The sequence below is a fragment of the Podarcis filfolensis genome (genome assembly GCF_964270895.1).
Source record: "Podarcis filfolensis genome assembly, chromosome: 8".
Lineage (NCBI taxonomy): Eukaryota > Metazoa > Chordata > Lepidosauria > Squamata > Lacertidae > Podarcis > Podarcis filfolensis.
In genome coordinates, this window is record NC_139611.1 from 4,536,048 (window position 1) to 4,554,633 (window position 18,586).

General features: G+C 46.4%; 1 protein-coding gene and 2 long non-coding RNA genes across 4 annotated transcripts; 1 reads left to right on the forward strand and 2 right to left on the reverse strand.

Moving 5' to 3' along the window:
- Positions 1-283: 283 nt before the first annotated feature.
- LOC310769945 lies at positions 284-9,282 on the reverse strand. 2 transcript variants are annotated; one of them, XR_014551877.1, is made up of 4 exons: positions 9,041-9,282; positions 8,336-8,642; positions 7,510-8,009; positions 284-1,883 (listed from the first exon to the last, which is right to left on the reverse strand). It is a non-coding gene; the product is annotated as an uncharacterized lncRNA (long non-coding RNA). The 2 variants fall into 2 exon arrangements; XR_014551878.1 differs by lacking the exons at positions 8,336-8,642; positions 9,041-9,282 and having other exon boundaries at positions 7,510-8,325.
- A 129-nt stretch (positions 9,283-9,411) lies between these two features.
- Positions 9,412-18,431, forward strand: RNF181 (ring finger protein 181). The gene is made up of 5 exons (XM_083629750.1): positions 9,412-9,547; positions 16,304-16,437; positions 17,750-17,865; positions 17,975-18,049; positions 18,199-18,431. The coding sequence occupies exons 1-5, from the start codon at positions 9,456-9,458 to the stop codon at positions 18,256-18,258; spliced, it is 477 nt and encodes a 158-aa protein (XP_083485876.1). The 5' UTR covers positions 9,412-9,455; the 3' UTR covers positions 18,259-18,431.
- Positions 12,552-15,742, reverse strand: LOC310769948. The gene is made up of 2 exons (XR_014551882.1): positions 13,227-15,742; positions 12,552-13,150 (listed from the first exon to the last, which is right to left on the reverse strand). It is a non-coding gene; the product is annotated as an uncharacterized lncRNA (long non-coding RNA).
- Positions 18,432-18,586: the final 155 nt, after the last annotated feature.

Genomic DNA, 18,586 nt, shown 5'->3' on the forward strand with positions numbered 1-18,586 from the left:
ACTGGCAAATCTTCAAAACTGGGATCTAGGACAAAAGCAAAGCAATAATGGAGCGATTGTCTTCCCCCTCACTTCATGTGGAGGACAGTGTCCTGGGACAGACTTCACCAGCCAGCTGCCTCCCAGAGGTTTTGGGCTACAGCCTGAAGATGATGGGAGTTGTTGTCCAAAACCCCTGGAAGACAGCTGGCTGGTGAAGGCTCTCCTAGAAAGTGGTGGCAGGCATCCTAGGACAGTTTCTGAGGGAAACCAAGAGACTTATTCTGAGTTTTCTTTTTTTAACAAAAAATGTGTCCCTAATTTTGGAACAGCCTGGGGTAAATGTTAGGGGAACAGGATTCAGAGTCAGCAGGTACCTAGGTGGTGCATGCCTGACAAAACAAACACCTGTGACTGCCCACCTGAAATACACCTGCAGTGTTTCAGGTGCGGATGGAATTGGGGATCAAGAGCAGGAGTTGCTGGGAGTTTAGCTGGGAGTCTGGTCATGTCCTGCAGGGCAGTGCCTCTCAGGCTATCTGATGTAGTGGACCAGCATTCTGTTTTCCTCGGTGTGCCAGGAACCAGAGCCATATTTGGTTTCTGAAGCATTCACACCTTGGGTCACTTTCAATAGCACTGCTATGGGGACAGTGTTCTCATTTTGGAGCCTCTGGGTCAGAGAATTGCAGAGTTGGGAGAATTGCAGAGATGAGGGCCAAGGGCCGTCCAGCCCAACCCCTTGCAATGCAGGAACCACAGTTAGAGAATCCCTGACACATGGCCATCCACCGTGTTTAAAAATCTCCAGTGAAGGAGAGTCCACCATCTGCCGAGGGAGTCCATTCCACTGTCAAAGAGCTCTTACCATCAGAAAGTTCTTCCTCATGTTTGACTGGAATCTCCTTTCTTGAGATTTGAATCCATTGGTTCTGGCCTCACCCTCTCAAGCAGCAGGAAACAACCTTGCTTGTTCCATGAGGATGGAAGCTCTTCAGATATTTCAAGGTGGCTTTCATGTTTCCTCTCAAAGTCTTCTCTTCCCCAGGTTAAACATACCCAGTTCCTTCAAGCTTTCATCCAGCTGATTCAGCAGTTGATCAGATCAAGATCAGAGCCAGGCCAGCCACCAGGCCCAGGGAAGTAGCCAAGTGACAACGCTTTGAGAAGCACCCTGATTCTCACTGAGTTTGGTGAGAGCTGGGGTGCAATGGTAGTGGAAGTGGTGATGGAACACGGCAGGGGGTGGGGGTGGGGAGGCGGCAATTCCTATTTTGCCTCAGGTGGTGAAACAGGATGGGTCACCCCTGGATCAGATGCAGCTTCTGCTGATGTGTCAGAGCATTCCCCCTCTTTGTCAGCTCTCCAGGGACCTCCAGCCCAGAGTCAGAATCTCAGGAGCATTCAGGTATCAGTTGTGCAACTTAAGGTTTCTGGAGTCACAGAAGGCTCCACAGACAAAATAGCAGCTCTGGTGGGGGGGTGGAGACACCTGGAATGGACAGCCTTTAGCAGCTTTAGAGATGGGTTAACCATCCTGCTGATAGTGGTGCAGCAAGGATGGCACCTCAGACCTGAATATCAAGTCCCTGCCACCTGGCGGACCATCTGGAGAAGAGCAGATGATGGCAAACAGGTCTGACATCTGTACCTGAACCCACCAGGGCTTTGTATTTATTTCTTTTTTAAAAAGCTTTTTATAGATGGGAGGCGGGTGATCTGTACACGTTTACAGATGTTCATTTTCAGCTTTTTACTTCAAAGGTGTGTTACCCTGCAAAGTGGTGCTTGTTATTCCCCAGTAAATGTATTTAGTATCAGACTGCCCATTTTATACCTGTAGTTGTAATGGTGCTGTGTTTTTTTTAAAAAAATGTATCATATTGGTTTTTAATATCCTCTCACTCAAGTTTTTATTGCGGCAAAAGCCAGTGACACTAAACACCACAAGATCAAACAAAAAGAAATCAACAACAACATCAAAAAAGAAAAGAAAAGAAAAGAAAAAAAGATTACACAAGGGAACTTCGCAGTGTGCCATTCAACAGAGGAGATTTACGCTTCCTGATTACTAAAGTGCAAAATTTGGCCACCTCATATGATATTGAGCTTGAGGAATCTTCCAGAAGGTATTTTCGTAGAATTTCGGGGGAGGATTCCAAATAATGTTGTAGGGGTATAAATTTTGATAAAAGTGGCAAAATAAGTTGAACTCGTTCTTCACTATAAAATTCGCAAAATAGAAGGATGTGTGTGACGGATTCTACCTTACAGGGGCAGAGACGCGCATGCATTGGTACCCGCGTGAATTTGCCGTACAGCACTGCTGAGGGCATTGTCTCAAAGCAGGCTCTAGAGAAAGCCCATCTATAAGCTTCGTTAGTGATGTTAGTTAAGTAAGGGGCAGCTGCAAAATTAGGCCAAGCTTTTAAGCATCTATACGTCTCCGGGAGTAGGGCGTCTTCTTGTTGTAATTCGACATCGTAAAGTCTCTGAGTGATAATTGCTTTTGCCTTGTTCGGAGTTTCAATAAAAAGATTTTCAGGGTTTAGGCCAATTTGTTTGATCTTATTAGTTATTTGCATAAGCCAAGGAGGATAGGGAGCTGCGGCCAGGAAGCAAGGTAACAGTCCCTTAGGATTGTAATGGATTTTCAGCCAGAGGGATATTGCTTGCTCCCAGACTTTTAATTCCACTCTGGGCAGTCCTGCCCCTTGCCTTAAGACTGCATTAGGTGTACACTTTGGGGTAGCAAATAATGATCTTAAGAATTTTGATTGTACTGTTTCAGGGGTCTTAAGGTTGGCAGAGGGGCTAATTTGAGAGCCATACAGGAGTTGGGCTAGGACTTCCGGTCAGCGCCAGCAACTGTAATGGCGGATTTCCTCCGATCTCCGGAGGAAATCTGCTTCGTGGAGTTAGGGTTCTACCGCTACGGCGAAGCGGGGACCCGAAAAAAATCACAGGCGGGGAAGCCTGTGAACTGAAGGCTCGGCGGGCTCCATTTGCGCCCCCCCCCCGCTGCAAAGGAGCCTTTTTAAAGGCTCCGGAACAGACCGGGGGTGAGCGGCGCGGAGCTGAGAGCTGTCTACCCGTCTCCGCGAAGCGAAGCCGCATGCCATGGTTGGAGAGCGCTGACTTCTTCCTTTGAAAATTTGGACTAAAAGTAACAACCCGTGAGTAATACGGAAATTGGATATTAAAAATCTCCTTTGTGATTCGGCACGAGCGGGGAAGGCGCAAAGAGGAAGTCCGTCTCCCCCTTTTGTAAACATTTTAAAGCAAGGACTAGATAACTAAGGTTGAAAAGAACATCTTCTTTGTGAGAAGTTAAAAGTAATTAATTTCACGTTTTGGCAGTATAAGTGAATGTGCTGGAGGATAAGAGTTAATTTTGAGAGTGGAATTGCCACCCCCCCCCCAGGACCCGGGAGCGATCCGTGAGGGAACCTGTTGAAGAGATATAGAAGACTTTGACAGCTGTCAAACTAGCTGTCAAAGCTGGGAGGAAAAAAAAAAGAGAGAACTTTGTTACTAATGCCTCGGCTGGTTATATTTGTTACATTTAGGTAACAAATTGTCGAAAACAAAGGAAAATAAAGGACTTTTGGATTAGAACTGGAAGGAATACTAAGTAACCAGTACTCCCCTAGAGGGGGCTCTGGGACATTACAGAATGGCTGTAAGTGGAAAAATACAGATTGAACTGGAGAAGATCTTTCTTCGTCTGGGAAAATTTCAAGAACAAAGCATTGTTTTGGCTAGAAATGTTGCAACATTGAATGAAAAAGCAAATAAACTTGCGGAAATTGGAAGGGACTTGACTCAAGCCTCTGTACCAGAACAAAAAGACTTTGCATCTGAGCTAAAAACTCTTGCAGCTGAACAAGAAAAGAAACTTGAGAAAGTGGGAGAAGATACACATGACAATTTAGAGGGAAAGGAAGGAGGAGCTATAATGCTGCAGAGGATTAAAGAGAGCCAAAGGCCTGTAAAGATGGATATAAAGGAAAAGACAAACCTGATTAAAGTGGAAGTTGGAGTTTCTGGGACACTTGGACTTAAAAGAAGTAAAAAACAAGATTTGGATTACAATTTTAAATATGGAGGCCTGGCAGGAAGAAATATGGACCTTATTGGGACAGAGCTTCTCCGAGATTTGGTGTTTATTATAAAGGACTATCAAAAAAACCGGCAGAGAGGAAAGGAGAGAGATTTAAGGGCCTCGGATGTGAGGTCACCAGGCTGACACCAGATAGATTGATGGACATCGGTTGGAGATTGAAACCGGGAAAGGCGGGGAGTGGGGTTTTGGGTATCCAAAGGCGGTACAAATATACTTTGTTTTTTCTTGTAAATATTTTGTTTTGCTACTTAGACTAAAATGGGGAATTCGTGAAATGGAATTGGGGTCGACTTTAGAAAAAGGTATTAAGAATAAGTTTTGATGCATAAAGATTGAGGTTTATGTTAAAATTGGTTAATTAAAAGGATTTAAATATAATAAGGTAAAATTTGGGGATAGGAACTTGTTGAATTAAAAACTGAATTGGAATACAAGAAGGGGAGATGTGGGGAAGTCAAGGAAATATGATACTGAAAGAAAGGATTGCAACTATATGTGTGTTTTTTGTTGTTTTTTTCTTCTTGTTTTTTGTTTTTCTTTTAATTTTTTGAAAATTTCAATAAACATTCTATACAGGAGTTGGGCTAAAGATTTTGCCTGAAAAACTTTTAGGGCCATCGGGAGGAAGCCAGCTCCTTTCCTTCTGAATAATCTAAGGATGGCATTTGCACTTCTTCCTGCTGATATAGCTGATGTGGTCAGGTGTGTTGACAATTTGGCATTATAAGAGAAAGTAATGCCTAAGTATTGGAAGGTCTTAGTCTGTTCAATGGCGTTTCCCTTTACGCTCCAATTATCTTTCCTGAAGGGGCGGTTAAAATGTACAATTTTTGTTTTGGCAAAGTTAATTGTTAACAGTTCAGTGTTACATTGGTCACTAAACTTTCCTAAGGCACGTTTCAGGCCCACTTTGGTTTGAGAGAGAAGAACAGCATCATCCGCATACATTAAAACTGGTACTTTTCTGCCGTTAGAGAACACGGGGGGGGGGGTTCGATTTCACGACAACATGTGACCAGGGAGTTAACATAGATGTTAAATAAAAATGGGGCTAATAGGCATCCTTGTCTAACTCCCCTTTGGACTGGGATTTCTCTAGAGAGTCTGCCGTCCTGTGCGAGTCTTATCTGGAGGGTATTGTTCTCATGAAGCTTAATCATCAGAAGTAATAACCTTCTGTTATTGGCCAATTTGGCCCAATTTGGCCCAGAGCCTACCCCTGGATACAGAATCAAATGCTGCCTTTAGGTCCACAAAGGCCGCATACAATGACTTTTTCCAATGTTTCACAAACTTATAGACAAAATAATCTAACACTAAGCAGTGATCTATGGTAGAACGTCCAGATGTAAACCCTGCTTGTTCAATTTCTAGCAAGTCATTATGATCTAACCATTCACATAATTTTAGACATAGATGTTTTGTATAAAGTTTGCAGATCACATTCAGAAGACTAATTGGTCTATAATTAGATGGGTCAGAGGGGTGATATGTAGTTTAGAACTGTGATATGTAGTTTAGAACGTCTTTGTCCATTGTTTTCGATTGCCATCCAGCAACGTTCCAGGATAGTAGAAGAGGCGAGAGTCATTTTGTCTCTTCAATAGCATCTAGGGCTTTCCCGGGGTCGTGGAAGATGCATCCATTGGATGGTGAAGTCTCCGGTAATGTGATTAGGGGCGCCACAGAGATTTCGGCGTGGATTTCAGTTGGGCAGAGTAGGGGTGTGTATTCTGACGTGACTTGAGGAGATTCATATCCCATTTTTCGCTCCAAGTTAGGTGGAGTATTTGCCCCTTTTGTGGGCGCTAGGTCTTCAGAGTTGCGGAGATAGAGTAATAACTCATCTAGTCTGTCCGTTATCTCTGTTTGTTCGGCTTTTGGCAGATGGGAGAAGGAAACAAGTAACTCCTGCTCCATCGAATTCTCTAGATGAGTAGCCTTTGATAGGAGGGGCATGGGGGTCTCTGTCCAACTAATTAAGTCTGAGGGTGGAGAGGTAGAGCTCGTAGTAAGTGGGGTGCCCTCATTTTCAATTGCTTTCCTTTTAGCTGGAGAGTAGGGTATAAGAGGGCAAATCTTAGTGTTGATAAAAACTCTTGCAATAAAAATTCCATAATTAGTCAGGTAGCTTCGTAGGGACATCATATAAGTTGGAAACTTTTTAGATTCGAAGGTGAGAAGTATCCCCTGCATGTGTGGCTTGCTGTAAATGTGGACAGTGGATTTCAGATCGATGGAAAGGGGATTTATGCCCAAAAGCTCAGCTAGATGCCTTCTTGCGACATATATAGACGACCAGTTAACAACCTGACCTTTGAAGGGGAGGATAATTAAACAAAGTCTAGTGGCTTGTAGTGAGAGATTGTAGGAAGATATGGTGTGTAAATCTTCCATAGTTTGTTCATTTTCAAATTTGCAGCCAGTCTGCGAAGTTGAGCGCAGTAGGACAGGTACTCTAGGTGTTGGTTCGGCCCTATCCTCCGGTGAAGCATCTACGGGGCTGACATTAACTTTTGGGGATACAAAGGATATAATCTTCTCTAGGGAGCCTTTGATGTCTCTTATGTATTTAAAGATATCGTCCACGGTTTTAGCCACTAGGTCTAACGTGGTAGAGTGTTCCAGTAGTAATTCAGAGAGATGGTTTTCTTGTTCTCTGATGCAGTCTTCCGCCTGAATGGGCATAGTTGGAACTTTTTTGGGACCTTTTGGTCTCGTGATGGTGTTGTTTAAGGGGTTAGTGGGTTGTTTAGCGGATAGTTCCTTCGGTGTAGTTTCCTTATCTATTATCTCTGCTAATGGAGATAAGCTATTCGAGGTCGGAATATTAAAAGTATCCTTTGTTTTTCCATTAAAGAATTCGCTGATTTTGGTTTGCTTGGTGAGGGGCAAACATGCCATTTCCTCTAAGTCTTCAGATTCTCTGCAGCGTTTTCCAAGCCCCCTCCTCGCATCAGCAGGGCTGTCTAATTGCTGAGTCATCTCTCCCTTTACCTCGCTCTTCTATCTTCCCTAGGTTTTTCAAAGAGTCGAGGGAGTATTTTCCTTGAAAGTATCCTATTCAAGGAGGAGTAGTGTGCCAAAGGTTATTGGCATAACACTAAATTATGCTCCGTCTGTGCCTCCAAACTTGTGGTGGGAACAGCCCATAAGTCTTCCTGCAAACTCTTCGCAATGTGATAAGATAGTCAATTCAGCTTTAAACTTCCAAGAAGAGTCAGGAATACAAAGTGTGGGATAGAATGCGGTGAGGTGCTTAAATTTATCTGAGCTCAGTGTTCATTGAAATAGTCTTTAAAAGGAGTAAGAGAAAATAAAAAGATAAAATCAACGGGCTCACATTAGTAAAGTGCTGGTCGCCATCATACCGGAAGTCAAGATTGTTCTTTAATATCATAAACCCAACTGAGAAAGCAAAACTTGGAATACTATACGTAGGGTGAAATTAAGATACACATATATTATAAATTCACTAAGCAAAGGTAAAGGGACCCCTGACCGTTAGGTCCAGTCGTGGATGACTCTGGGGTTGTGTGCTCATCTCGCTCTATAGGCCGAGGGAGCCGGCATTTGTCCGCAGACAGCTTCCGGGTCATGTGGCCAGCATGACTAAGCCGCTTCTGGTGAACCAGAGGAGCGCACAGAAATGCCGTTTAGCTTCCCGCCAGAGTGGTACCTATTTATCTACTTGCACAAAAAATTCACTAGGTAGACCTTTGTATAAAGATACATGTGACGCAATAAATGAAGACCATAGACCGAGAAGTTTATTCCTCTTGGGCTGTCTGTCAATCACTCAGCTGTGCTGGGTCACACATTCAGAAAGTGCTATTTCCCACATATGAGCATATGTGAGTCCTTTTTGTTTCCCACCTCACAGCTATCTCCATCCTGGTAGCTGCTAGCAGAGAGAAGACCAGAGTTTGATGAGGAATCTCAGGGAGGAATCTCTAGAAGCAGCAGCAATGGGTATGACACCAAATCATGATTAATTATTACAGAGATTTCCAACAAAACATTTTGCCAGAATAAGTCCTACCACATGCTGCCAACCTGTCAGTGGCCAAGGCTGCTATAATTTTTTCAACATATGCATCAGTCTATTGCTTCCCCTACAAGGTTTGTGGCCTTCACTCCTTCTGCTGCCTCTCCCACACATAAAGAACTACCTCCAGATTCCTCATCAGCACAAAGCCTAGGAACTTTAGCACAGCTCCAGAAGTGTGCCTTAGCAATTGCTGGGGTGGAAGAGGATCTTGTGATTCACTCAGTTAATGCTCCTATGGGTGGCAGAGCTTCAGCCCTAGGCCACCATTATGCTATCAGACAAGCCACAATGTCCCTGATGGTGCTGTGATTTAAGAAAATATGAAGAGCCCGGCTGGGCCAGCGTCCCGTTCTCAAAGTGGCCAGCCAGATGCTTCTCTGGATGGCACTGAGTTTTATTATTTTTTTAGTGACATTAACATGCACATGTTCAGTGTTTGTGTGTGTATTCCTCCTTTCAAAGTAAGGTTGGCAAACTATACTTTTGCTCTAAGGTGTCAGGAATGCAGAAGCAGTTACAAAGCACAGAATGGTGGAAAGAGAAATGTTAATTGTCTGCCTCACAATTGGCTAATGACTCCCACTTCCCCAAGCCAATGACGTCCAGTGTTTGAAAGACCCTTTCAAACGTAGCCGCAGGGAGGCAACTGCCCCCCATCAAGTAAATCAATGAAAATACTTAACTGAGGTTCTGCCCGCCCCCCATCATAAATCCTGTCCACGCCCACGTTACCAGGTGCTTTCCAGACGTTTTGGCCTTGCACAGCTGTATGGGAGTCGTAGTCCAAATCGTCTAGAGGCGGCAGGCGCGTGAGGAAGGCTGACCCCCCGCTTCCTGAACCGAAACGCATCTTTAAGCTGCCCGGAGCTTCGGAGGGGATTCACCTTTTAAAAAGCAGCCTGTCCCCCCCTGAGCAAAAAACTTCAGCTTTGCTTGCGAGAAAGGAATGCAAGAACTCAGAGCCGCGGCTCCGCACGTGCTTGGCCCGCAAGAGCAAAGCAAAGCTGGGAAATGCCCCAGGAACGAAGAGCCTTCCCGGCCGCCCGCTCGCTTCCTTCTTCCTCAACCTCCCTTCGGCGTCACCCCGCGCCGCCTGCGGCCAAGTCCCGTCGGGCGCCTTCCCACGACCCGAATCCCCGCGTCTCGGCGCCCGCCCTGATTGGCCGCTGCCGGCGGGCTCGGGCCAATGAGCGCGCGGCGGCGGCGGGGCGCCGGCCGTCCCGGCTGTGGTTGGCTTGGCAAGGGGCCGAGTCACGGGCGGAGGCGGAGCGGGAGGCGACTGGCTCGGGCGCTGCCGCCATGGCTTCCTACTTCGAGGAGCACGACTGCGAGCCGGGCGCCGGGCCCCGCCAGGAGGAGCCGCATCGCCAGGCGCTGCTGGAACTGGCCAGGTGGGCGGCAGGGGAGCCGGGCGGGGGGCGGGGGGGGGGCGCCCTCCCGGGGCAGAGCCGAAAGGCAGCCTCGGGACACGGAGCTGTCAACAGAAGGGATCAGCAGCCTCCCCTGGCCCGGGACAGGCTGCGGGAGAGCAGCGGGAAACGGTGCTGGAGTAAGAGTAAAAGGTAAAGGGAGCCCTGACCATTAGGTCCAGTCGTGGCGGACTCTGGGGTTGGGGCGCTCATCTCGCTTTACTGGCTGAGGGAGCCGGAGTACAGCTTCCGGGTCATGTGGCCAGCATGATTAAGCCGCTTCTGGCGAACCAGAGCAGCGCACGGAAACGTCGTTTACCTTCCCACCGGAGTGGTACCTATTTATCTACTTGCACTTTGATGTGCTTTCGGACTGCTAGGTTGGCAGGAGCAGGGACCGAACAACGGAGATCACCCCATTGCGGGGGTTCAAACCACCAACCTTCTGATCAGCAAGTCCTAGGCTCTGTGGTTTAACCCACAGCGCCACCCGCGCCCCACATGAATAAGGGGATTTCCTGCAAAAAATGGAAGGTTGACAGCTATGTCTGGACATGCCTAGGCAGGTCCCCCCCCCCACTTTCAGATAGACTGCTCCTGAACCTGAAGCTCCCTCTCGCCATCATGACTAGTAGACCCATTCTCCCATCTTCCCTGCTGTTCTGCTTCTTGGCCGTGGCAAGGTTTTCAGAATCTGTTGTGTTGTTGTTTCTATATTACAGTGGTACCTCGGGTTACATACGCTTCAGGTTACATACGCTTCAGGTTACAGAAATAATACCTTGGGTTAAGAACTTTGCTTCAGGACGAGAACAGAAATCATGCTCTGGCGGCGCGGCAGCAGCAGTGGGAAGCCCCATTAGCTAAAGTGGTGCTTCAGGTTAAGAACAGTTTCAGGTTAAGAACAGACCTCTGGAACGAATTAAGTACATAAACAGAGGTACCGCTGTACATTGTGTGGTTAGCGTTCAGGGTCCTCGCCCCCAAGGAACCTACAGTCTAAAACTCCACACAGGAGAAAGGGGACGGGAAGGGCCTGAGCCGGGCGGTGGAGCATCTGCTTTGCATGCTCAGGCCTCACGCTTCATCCCCAGCATCTCAAGGTGGGCTTGGGAGGGGCAACTGTCTGCAGTCTTGGGAAGCTACTGCCAGTCAGTGAAGGCAGCAGTGAAATAGCTGGGCCAATGATCTGGCCTGGAATAAGGCAGCTTCCTGTGTCGAAAACGTGTTAAACATGGAAACAATAAGGTCTTGTTTCAGTTTCATGTGCTTAGGCTTAGTTCACAGGGCAACTAAGGAGCCACAGCAAAGAAATCTCACAAAAAGGGGGATTGGAAGGAGGAACGAGCAGGATAAAAATCACGCTGTATTTTCTTACCTTCCAGGATCTTTTTGGCCAATGCAACACCAATTAAAAAGTGATCCCAGGGAGGATCCTGGAATTTACAGGCTGGTTAGCTTAATGCAGTGGTTCTCAAAGGGTGTGGGAGGAGAGGATGGCAAGCGTGTCGGGAAGTGTGTCTAGGGCAATCAAAGAAACATTTAAACATTTTGGTATAGTACAGTATTATATGGTGTAGCATATATAATTTTTTTAGCAGAATATTGATAGATATGTGTCAGAGCTACCCTAGGTCCCAGCTCACAAAGGACCAACGCTGCTTCGTTGTTAAGTATAAAAGTCTTTATTGAAGTTCAGTTTCACTTCCAGAGCCGCAGCGCGCAGCCCCACGTCTAAAGTGTCAGACCACTGATGCTCCGTCTGAGTCTCCTCCCCCTTGACACCAATTTAAGATTCTAGCCTTGCTCCACCTTCTCCGCTGCTCCTTCCTCCTCTGGGTCCGCCTGCCCGCCGGGGTTCCGCCCTTTCTAGCCTCTTCTCCCGCTGATTCCCCTGAGCCTTCTCCCTCCCTCCGGCGGGCTTTAGAAGCTGGTTCCCCATCCGGGTCTCCTGCTGTTCCGCGCGCCTGCACATTTGAACTTGGCGCGCGCGCCCAGCCAGCAGCTTTCCTCCTGACCGTTCCACTGCTGCTGTCACTGCTTCCCCCTTCGGGGGGGCTAGCTGCAACTGACCTCCCTTCCGTTGGAGGCGTGGTCAGCCCTGACTCCCTCTCTGGAGGAGACACTGCTCCTGACACATGTGACTCTTCCCCCCCACTACGCTCTGGTGGGGAAACTGGTCCCGATCCTCCACTGCTGCTTTGGGGTTCCCCTCTGGCTCCTTGTTTCTGGTGCGTCCCCCCCTGGGACCCCCCTTGCCCTGACCATCGGAGCCCCCTTCTGGGAATCTTCTGATTCACTGGAGAAGCTCATGGAATCTCTCGGGCCACTGTCATACTCCCCTACGCTGCCCTCTGATTCTTCCCCTTCGCTCTCCCAATTCTCTCTCCCCAGTGCTCCTGCTCCTGATTCCCTGACAATATGTTTTCAGACTGCGAGCAAGTGCATCAAGTGATTCTGTGGACAATCCTAGTTGTGGTTTCCAATGTATTTTATCAATTTTTAAAAATGGTGTTGTGCAAGCACATTTTTATTCTGAAAGTGTGGCCCCGAGAAAAAAGTTTTGAGAACCACTGGCTTACTGTCTCTTCTAGGAAAACCGGTGGGGCGCATTGCTAAAGCGAGTTCACAGGCATGTAGAAGTACCAGTTTTGCTGAAGTAGAACTAGGATGACTTGTGCAAGGGTAAATCCTGCCTCACTATTCGGCGGTGTACGCACACCTGTTTACTCTGCATCCATTGTGCACCCTCCTGGTTTGGGAAGCAAAGTACGATGTGTGCTTAGATTTCTAAATGCTGTTGACAACCCTTGAGTAAGCTTAACGGCCATTGAACAAGGGGAGAATTGTGAAGAGTTCTAAAAGGATTTCTCCAAACTGAATGAATGGGCAGCAAAATGGCAAATGCAATTTAGTGTAAGCAAGTGTAAAGGGATGCACACACAAAAATCTTGAAATGTCACATATTTCCTCATGGGCTGTGAACTTTTGTAAAAAAATGTTTTATTTAGAATTTTCAAGCAGACATTACATTTTTAATTTCCACTGTTTTTTCTAATAAATGTGAACTTCCCCTCCATAGTTTCCTTATTTCCCCTTAGTTTGCTGCATATTGTAACTAGCCTCTTTCCTCATTATCTAAACTACTTTTCACGGCTGTTTACAATTCATATCCTACTTGCATATTAATATGGTTATTATAGTTCTTAAGATATTCTATGAAAGGCTTCCATTCTTCCCTAAACACTGACTCCTCCTGGTCTTTGATTTTCATTGTTAAACTTTTTAACTCCGCATACTTGTGAATTTATTCTACCAGTCTACTTCGGTTGGTATCTCATCATCCTTCAACTTTTGCACATATATTATTCTTGCTGCCATTGTTGGGTATAAAAATAAGCTGACCAACTTTTTGGGGACGTCCAATTCCCTTATTCCAAGGGGTTTTTTTGTGGGTTTTTTTAAACGTCAACTTGAATATCTTATTCAAAATCGTTTAGCCTTTTTGCATGCTTGCCAAATGTAGAAGACTGTACCTTCCATCTCTTGGCACTTCCAGCGTATATTAGAACCTTTTTTGCACATCTTAGCAAGTTTGTTGTTGTTGTTGTTTAGTCGTTTAGTCGTGTCCGACTCTTCGTGACCCCATGGACCAGAGCACGCCAGGCAAGTTTACTTGGGATCAAGTACCATCTATAGATGATCTTTAGATAGTTCTCCCTCAGGGTGTAACAGGCTGCAAATTTCATATTAATCACCCATAGTTTTTCCCATGATGCCATCTTGATGTTGTGTCCTACATCCCTTGCCCAGTGTATCATGGCAGCTTTGACCAGTTCATCTTTCGTTTCCTATCCCAGCAGGATTTTGTACATTTTTAAAATGAGTTTTTCATTATTCTCCATTAAACCCCTTTCAAAGTCAGAACTTTCTTCAGCAGATCCCTCCAGTTTATCTTTTTTGTACATCTCAGATTGGAACCACTCTGTTATCCATTCCTTAATGTCCTCTCTTTTTTTGAGCATTACTTCTGCTTCACCGATCTCTAATATGTCTCTGTAGGTGCCCCATTTCTTTTTCATATTCATTTTCTTCATAGAACTTGCTTCAGTGGGCTAGAGCAGGGGTCACCAACCTAAGGCCCATGGGCCAGAAGCGGCCCGCGGAGGTTGTTTGACTGGCCCATGAGCCGCCCCCAAGCTGAGCTGCTCACTCGCGTGCTGCGCTAAACCGGCGCAGGGTGGCACGGGGACTCGCTTCCGCAGCGCTGGAAATCATGTCTGCACAGACGCCGAAAATCGCAGGGGCGCACGCTCACACGCACGTGTGATCCTGCTCATGGAGGGATCTCTGTGGGACTGATCCGGCCCAGGCAAGATAAACCTTTCCGACCCCTGGGCTAGAGCCATAGTGGGGTATTCCTTTCAAACAGGTTTTTATACCTCATCCATACTATACAGAGGCTTCTTATGTGGTTTTAAGAATCCTTTACGTACTCTTACTTTATCATCCCATAGGTATGCATGCCAACCATATTGTCTATCAAATCCTTCTAAATCCAATAATCCAACATCTTCCAGAGCTATCCATTCTGTTAACCAGCATAGACATGCTACTTCATAATACAATCCAAGATCTGATAGTAAGAATCCGCCTCTGTCTTTTATATCTGTTAAAATTTTGTACTTAACTCTTGGCTTCTTCCCCTGCCAAATGAATCTTGATATGTCTCTCTGCCACTGTTTAAAACAACTTAAATTGCTTATTACTGGTATTGTTTTAAAAAGAAATAGCATCATAGGCAGGACTTGTTGACCTTTTTTAAGGGGGAGAGCCCAAAGTTGTTGAAGGGAGGGGGACTTCTCTTCTTTGCCCACTCACCCCACCGCTGGGGCCAAAAATTATAAACTGCCACCAGGGAATGGCACCGCTACACTGCAGAGGTGCTGAAACACACTAAAGAGGTGAGTTCCGGCTGGAAAAAAGCCCTGGTCTTAGGTAATATTTTCATTTTGATGGCTGATATTCTTCCTGATAAGGAAAGTTGCATCTTCCTCCACTTTTCCAAGTCTTTTTTTTTACTTCTTTCCACACTCTCATACAATTACCCATGCAGCTCTCAACCACTTCTGGAATGGACTCCCTTTTTGTACTCCAGAAATTCAGGTCGTAAACTTAGTCCAATTAAAGTCCATCCAAAACACACTGTTTATGATCCTCACTTGGTTTTTTGGGAAGCTGCTGCTACTGGATCAGCTTACGAGGCTTCTTTCTGCGAAGAAAGCATGGCTTCCTGTGCTCGGCGTCTAGCCAGGTCAACCTCAAAAAGTGCTCTCCAGCTCTGCAAAGGTTGGGGGGAGCTGTAATTCATGCCGTGGGGGTGCAAGACAATCCGGACCTTTATTAGGAGGTTTAGTGCCCACGCTTTTCTCCCTATGCTCTGCGACAGCCCAGTCTCCCAACAAGCAGCCGAGGTCCTTCATGGCAACTCAGAAGTCTGAGGAAAACATGTTCCCCCTTCCAGAATAAAATAATAATCCCACCTCTTCTTTCTCTGCTGCTCCCAGTGAGTGAAGCAGAAAAGATCCCCCTGGGTTCAAATGAGCACCTTATTTTGGAAATTGGGTCACAATTAATATTTGAAAAATAACCAAACAAGTATTAGAAACCACCCCAGAATTGGCCTTTCTAAACATCTTTCAAGACAATAATGCCCACTTACACCACAAAGAACTCATAACCCACCTACTTTCAGCAGCCAGAAGCATCATAGCCAGACACTGGAGAGACCTGTCAGGAGTAAACATGGACCAATGGTACAAAATAGTATGGGAAACAGCCTTACTAGGAAAATTAACCAATAAACTGAAACTGACACGGGGACAAATAAAAGAAGACACCTTCAGCCCGGTATGGCTCCCCTTTATCACATACACAGCCCAACAAGACAACGACAAAAATCCACCAAAGGCATACAAATCAATATGGCTAATCTGATCCAAAACACCCACCCACCTCACTCACACATGAAAACAAAGACCAGCACAGCCAACCACAAATGAACAACCACACCCTAGGCCAACCCCAACCTCTCTCACCACCAAAGGAACACAAGTGAACAGCAGAGAACCTGCACAAGCAACGCTGACACCAAACCCTACATATAGTAAGTAAAATAGAAACACCGTTGCCCGACCCCACCCCCACCCATCTTTCCACCCCCTCCCCCTATTTCCCCCTTTTCTTCCCAATGTCTCAACAAATGAAACTGATTTGTAAAAATGTTACATGGGGAAAATAAATATACGAGAGAGAGAGAGAGACATTGCACACACTTTTGTAAATCAAGAAAATCTTTAATAAAAAAATTGACAATTAAAATGTGAAAGAACGTATGCAAAGGTTAATATCAAATATCTTTTTATCAAAGATAAACTAATCTAAATAAAAGCACAAACCAAAAGGAAAACTTCCATTTTTTGTGTCAGCTGTATATAGAAAATTATTCAAAACATCCATTCCAAAATAGCACCCAACAATTCTGCTTTCTATAAACAAATGTTTTCTCCAGTCCTCAAACCCAGATATTATGAGTTCATTTTCTTTTTTCACTCAGAAAGTATATAAGGAGTTTCCAATCTTTAGGAATTTGGGTCACGAGCTCTCTGGTGGCTCAGAGCTCTCTGACAAGGAAGCCCGGTGGTGGCTGCTCACACTCTTTTTCTCCAACATATGCAGGTCCCTCTTCAATGGCCTGGAGATTGATGTGGGCTTCTTGGAGAGTGAAGACTGGGACCACCGGCTCCCCCCGCCAGCTGCCAAGCAAGCTGTAGAGAGCCTTCCTTCAGTGTCTGTTACCCCGCAGCAAGCAGGTAATAGTTTAGATTTCAGTCTGGGCCTTGTATATCACAGCACTTCAAGAGCTGTGGTTAGAAGACAGTCTATGTCAGCCTTCTCTAGGTGTTTTGGACTACAACTCCCATCAGCCCCAGCCGGCACAGTCATTTAAGAAAGTAACAAGAATTTGAGTGTCTATGTCTCCAAGACCTCTCAGTCTTGGAAAGCGTCCAACCCAATTTCTGTGGAAGAGATGGTCCAGAGGAGTCACAAAAGCTGCCTGGGGAACTGAGGGAAAGTTGCAAGATGTAGCTTTATCTCCACCTGCAATGGCAGCAGCTGTGCCCCCGTTTCCAAGCTCAGTAGCAATAAGGTGCATCTCTCACCTTGCCTGCCTGCTGGTTTTCCTGCCTCTGCTGAGCACCTACTGCTCTTCCTTCCTTGCTTGCCTTCCTGTTTGTATACTCAAGGTTTGCTTTTTGGTCATGACAAAGTTCAAAAGGTCACCTTTAAAAAGTTTTATTTATTACATCTACAGTCATACCTCGGGTTGAATGTGCTTTGGGTTGAGCGCTTTCGGGTTGCGTGTTACTTCTGGGTTTCGCCGCTCGCGCATGCGCAGACACTCAAAATGACGTCACGCGCGGAAGCGGCAAAACGCGACCTGCACACGCGCAGACACGCCATCGCATCTTATGTTCTGTTCAGGATGAGAACGGGGCTCTGGAACGGATCCCTTTTGTATCCCGAGGTACCACTGTATACTGTATCCCACCTTTCCTCTAAGGAGCTGAAGGTGGGGTATACGGTACTCTTCCCCTCTCCATATTATCTTCACAACAACCCTGTGAGGTACATTGGGTGAGTGGCAATTTGAACCTTGGTCTCCCTGGTCCTAGTCTAGCATTCTAACCGCTACATCACAAGGGCTCTCTGCAGTGTTTTCCACCAGCTCTGGTTCAGGATTTTTATTACTAGCAGGGTCTTTTCTGATTGATACTTCCAGGAAGAATCTGGCACAAAATGTCATGACTCCCAGGTGTGAGGACTTTTGATGTTCTGGCAGCATCTGTCAAAGGCTTTGGCATCCAGAGGGTGGAGTATTTGTGCTTGGCTTACCCAGCTTTTCCATCATGTATGCTCCACCCCTTGCTCTTGTAGTAGCAATAATCCACTAGTAATCTTATAGTAGAAAAATCCAATTAGAATAAAATGCTTGTAAATATGGGATTGGCAGGATTTCTGAGCTTTGCAAAGGTGTAGCCGTGCTGTGTTTCGGTAGAGTGGAGCCAACTTGATGGAACTGTTTTCTGCCTTTTCTTTTCTCCAACCACTTGTGGGGGTTAGACAAAGGGCTGAAGTGTCCGGTGTGCCTGCTGGAGTTTGAGGAGGAAGAGGTGGTCAGGAAGATGCCCTGCGAGCACATCTTCCACAAAGGCTGTATTCTTCCCTGGCTTGGAAAGGTGAAGTATTGCAACAGGGACATTCCCTCTCTGGTACCTGGGATGGCTCCCTCCACCCTTTCCCTTTTCTCAAGAGGCTGCTGCTGCTAACTCCTTTCTCCTTGCCCAGACCAACTCCTGCCCTCTCTGCCGTCATGAGCTGCCCACTGACGACGAACAATATGAAGAGTACAAGAAGGACAAGGTGAGTCCTGATCCCTGTGGGCAGGTGCAGGGGTTAGATGTACGCCTTTTGGCCTGTGGTGCTGCATTATCTTGTGGAGAACCACCTGGGGGCCACATGTCAGTCGTGAATAGAGCCGGAGGCATTCATATTTACCTTTATTTTCCAAGGTGCGGCGGCAACAGCAGGCGCATCGGCTGGAGTATCTGCATGGTGCCATGTACACGTGAGGAAGGCGTGCCCTCTGCCTCTCCTTCCAGCTCAAGGCTGACAACCACAATCTCTCCCACATCGCCAGGAAGCAGGGCGCCCCCAGGGCCAAGAAAGGCAGCAGCCCTCCTTCCTTCCCCACTTCCAAAAGTTTGTTGCACATCCATAATAAATGTCGAGCTTCATTAAGTAACTTCTCTTGCTGTAGTTTCCCTCACCGCACAAGTATGTAATCATGTGGAGGGCAGAGTAGGCAGAGGGTGTGTTCTCTCGGGGGGAAAGCATTGCGGCCCCAGAACCTGCAGCATTTGTGGGGAGGTGGCCAGGAGCTGAAGGCAGCTCAAAATG

Coding starts and splice junctions, on each gene's coding strand:
- RNF181 (XM_083629750.1), top strand. CDS start 9,456: ATGGCTTCCTACTTCGAGGAGCACGACTGCGAGCCGGGCGCCGGGCCC. Junction 9,548..16,303: donor GCGCTGCTGGAACTGGCCAG/GTGGGCGGCAGG, acceptor CAACATATGCAG/GTCCCTCTTCAATGGCCTGG. Junction 16,438..17,749: donor TGTTACCCCGCAGCAAGCAG/GTAATAGTTTAG, acceptor TGTGGGGGTTAG/ACAAAGGGCTGAAGTGTCCG.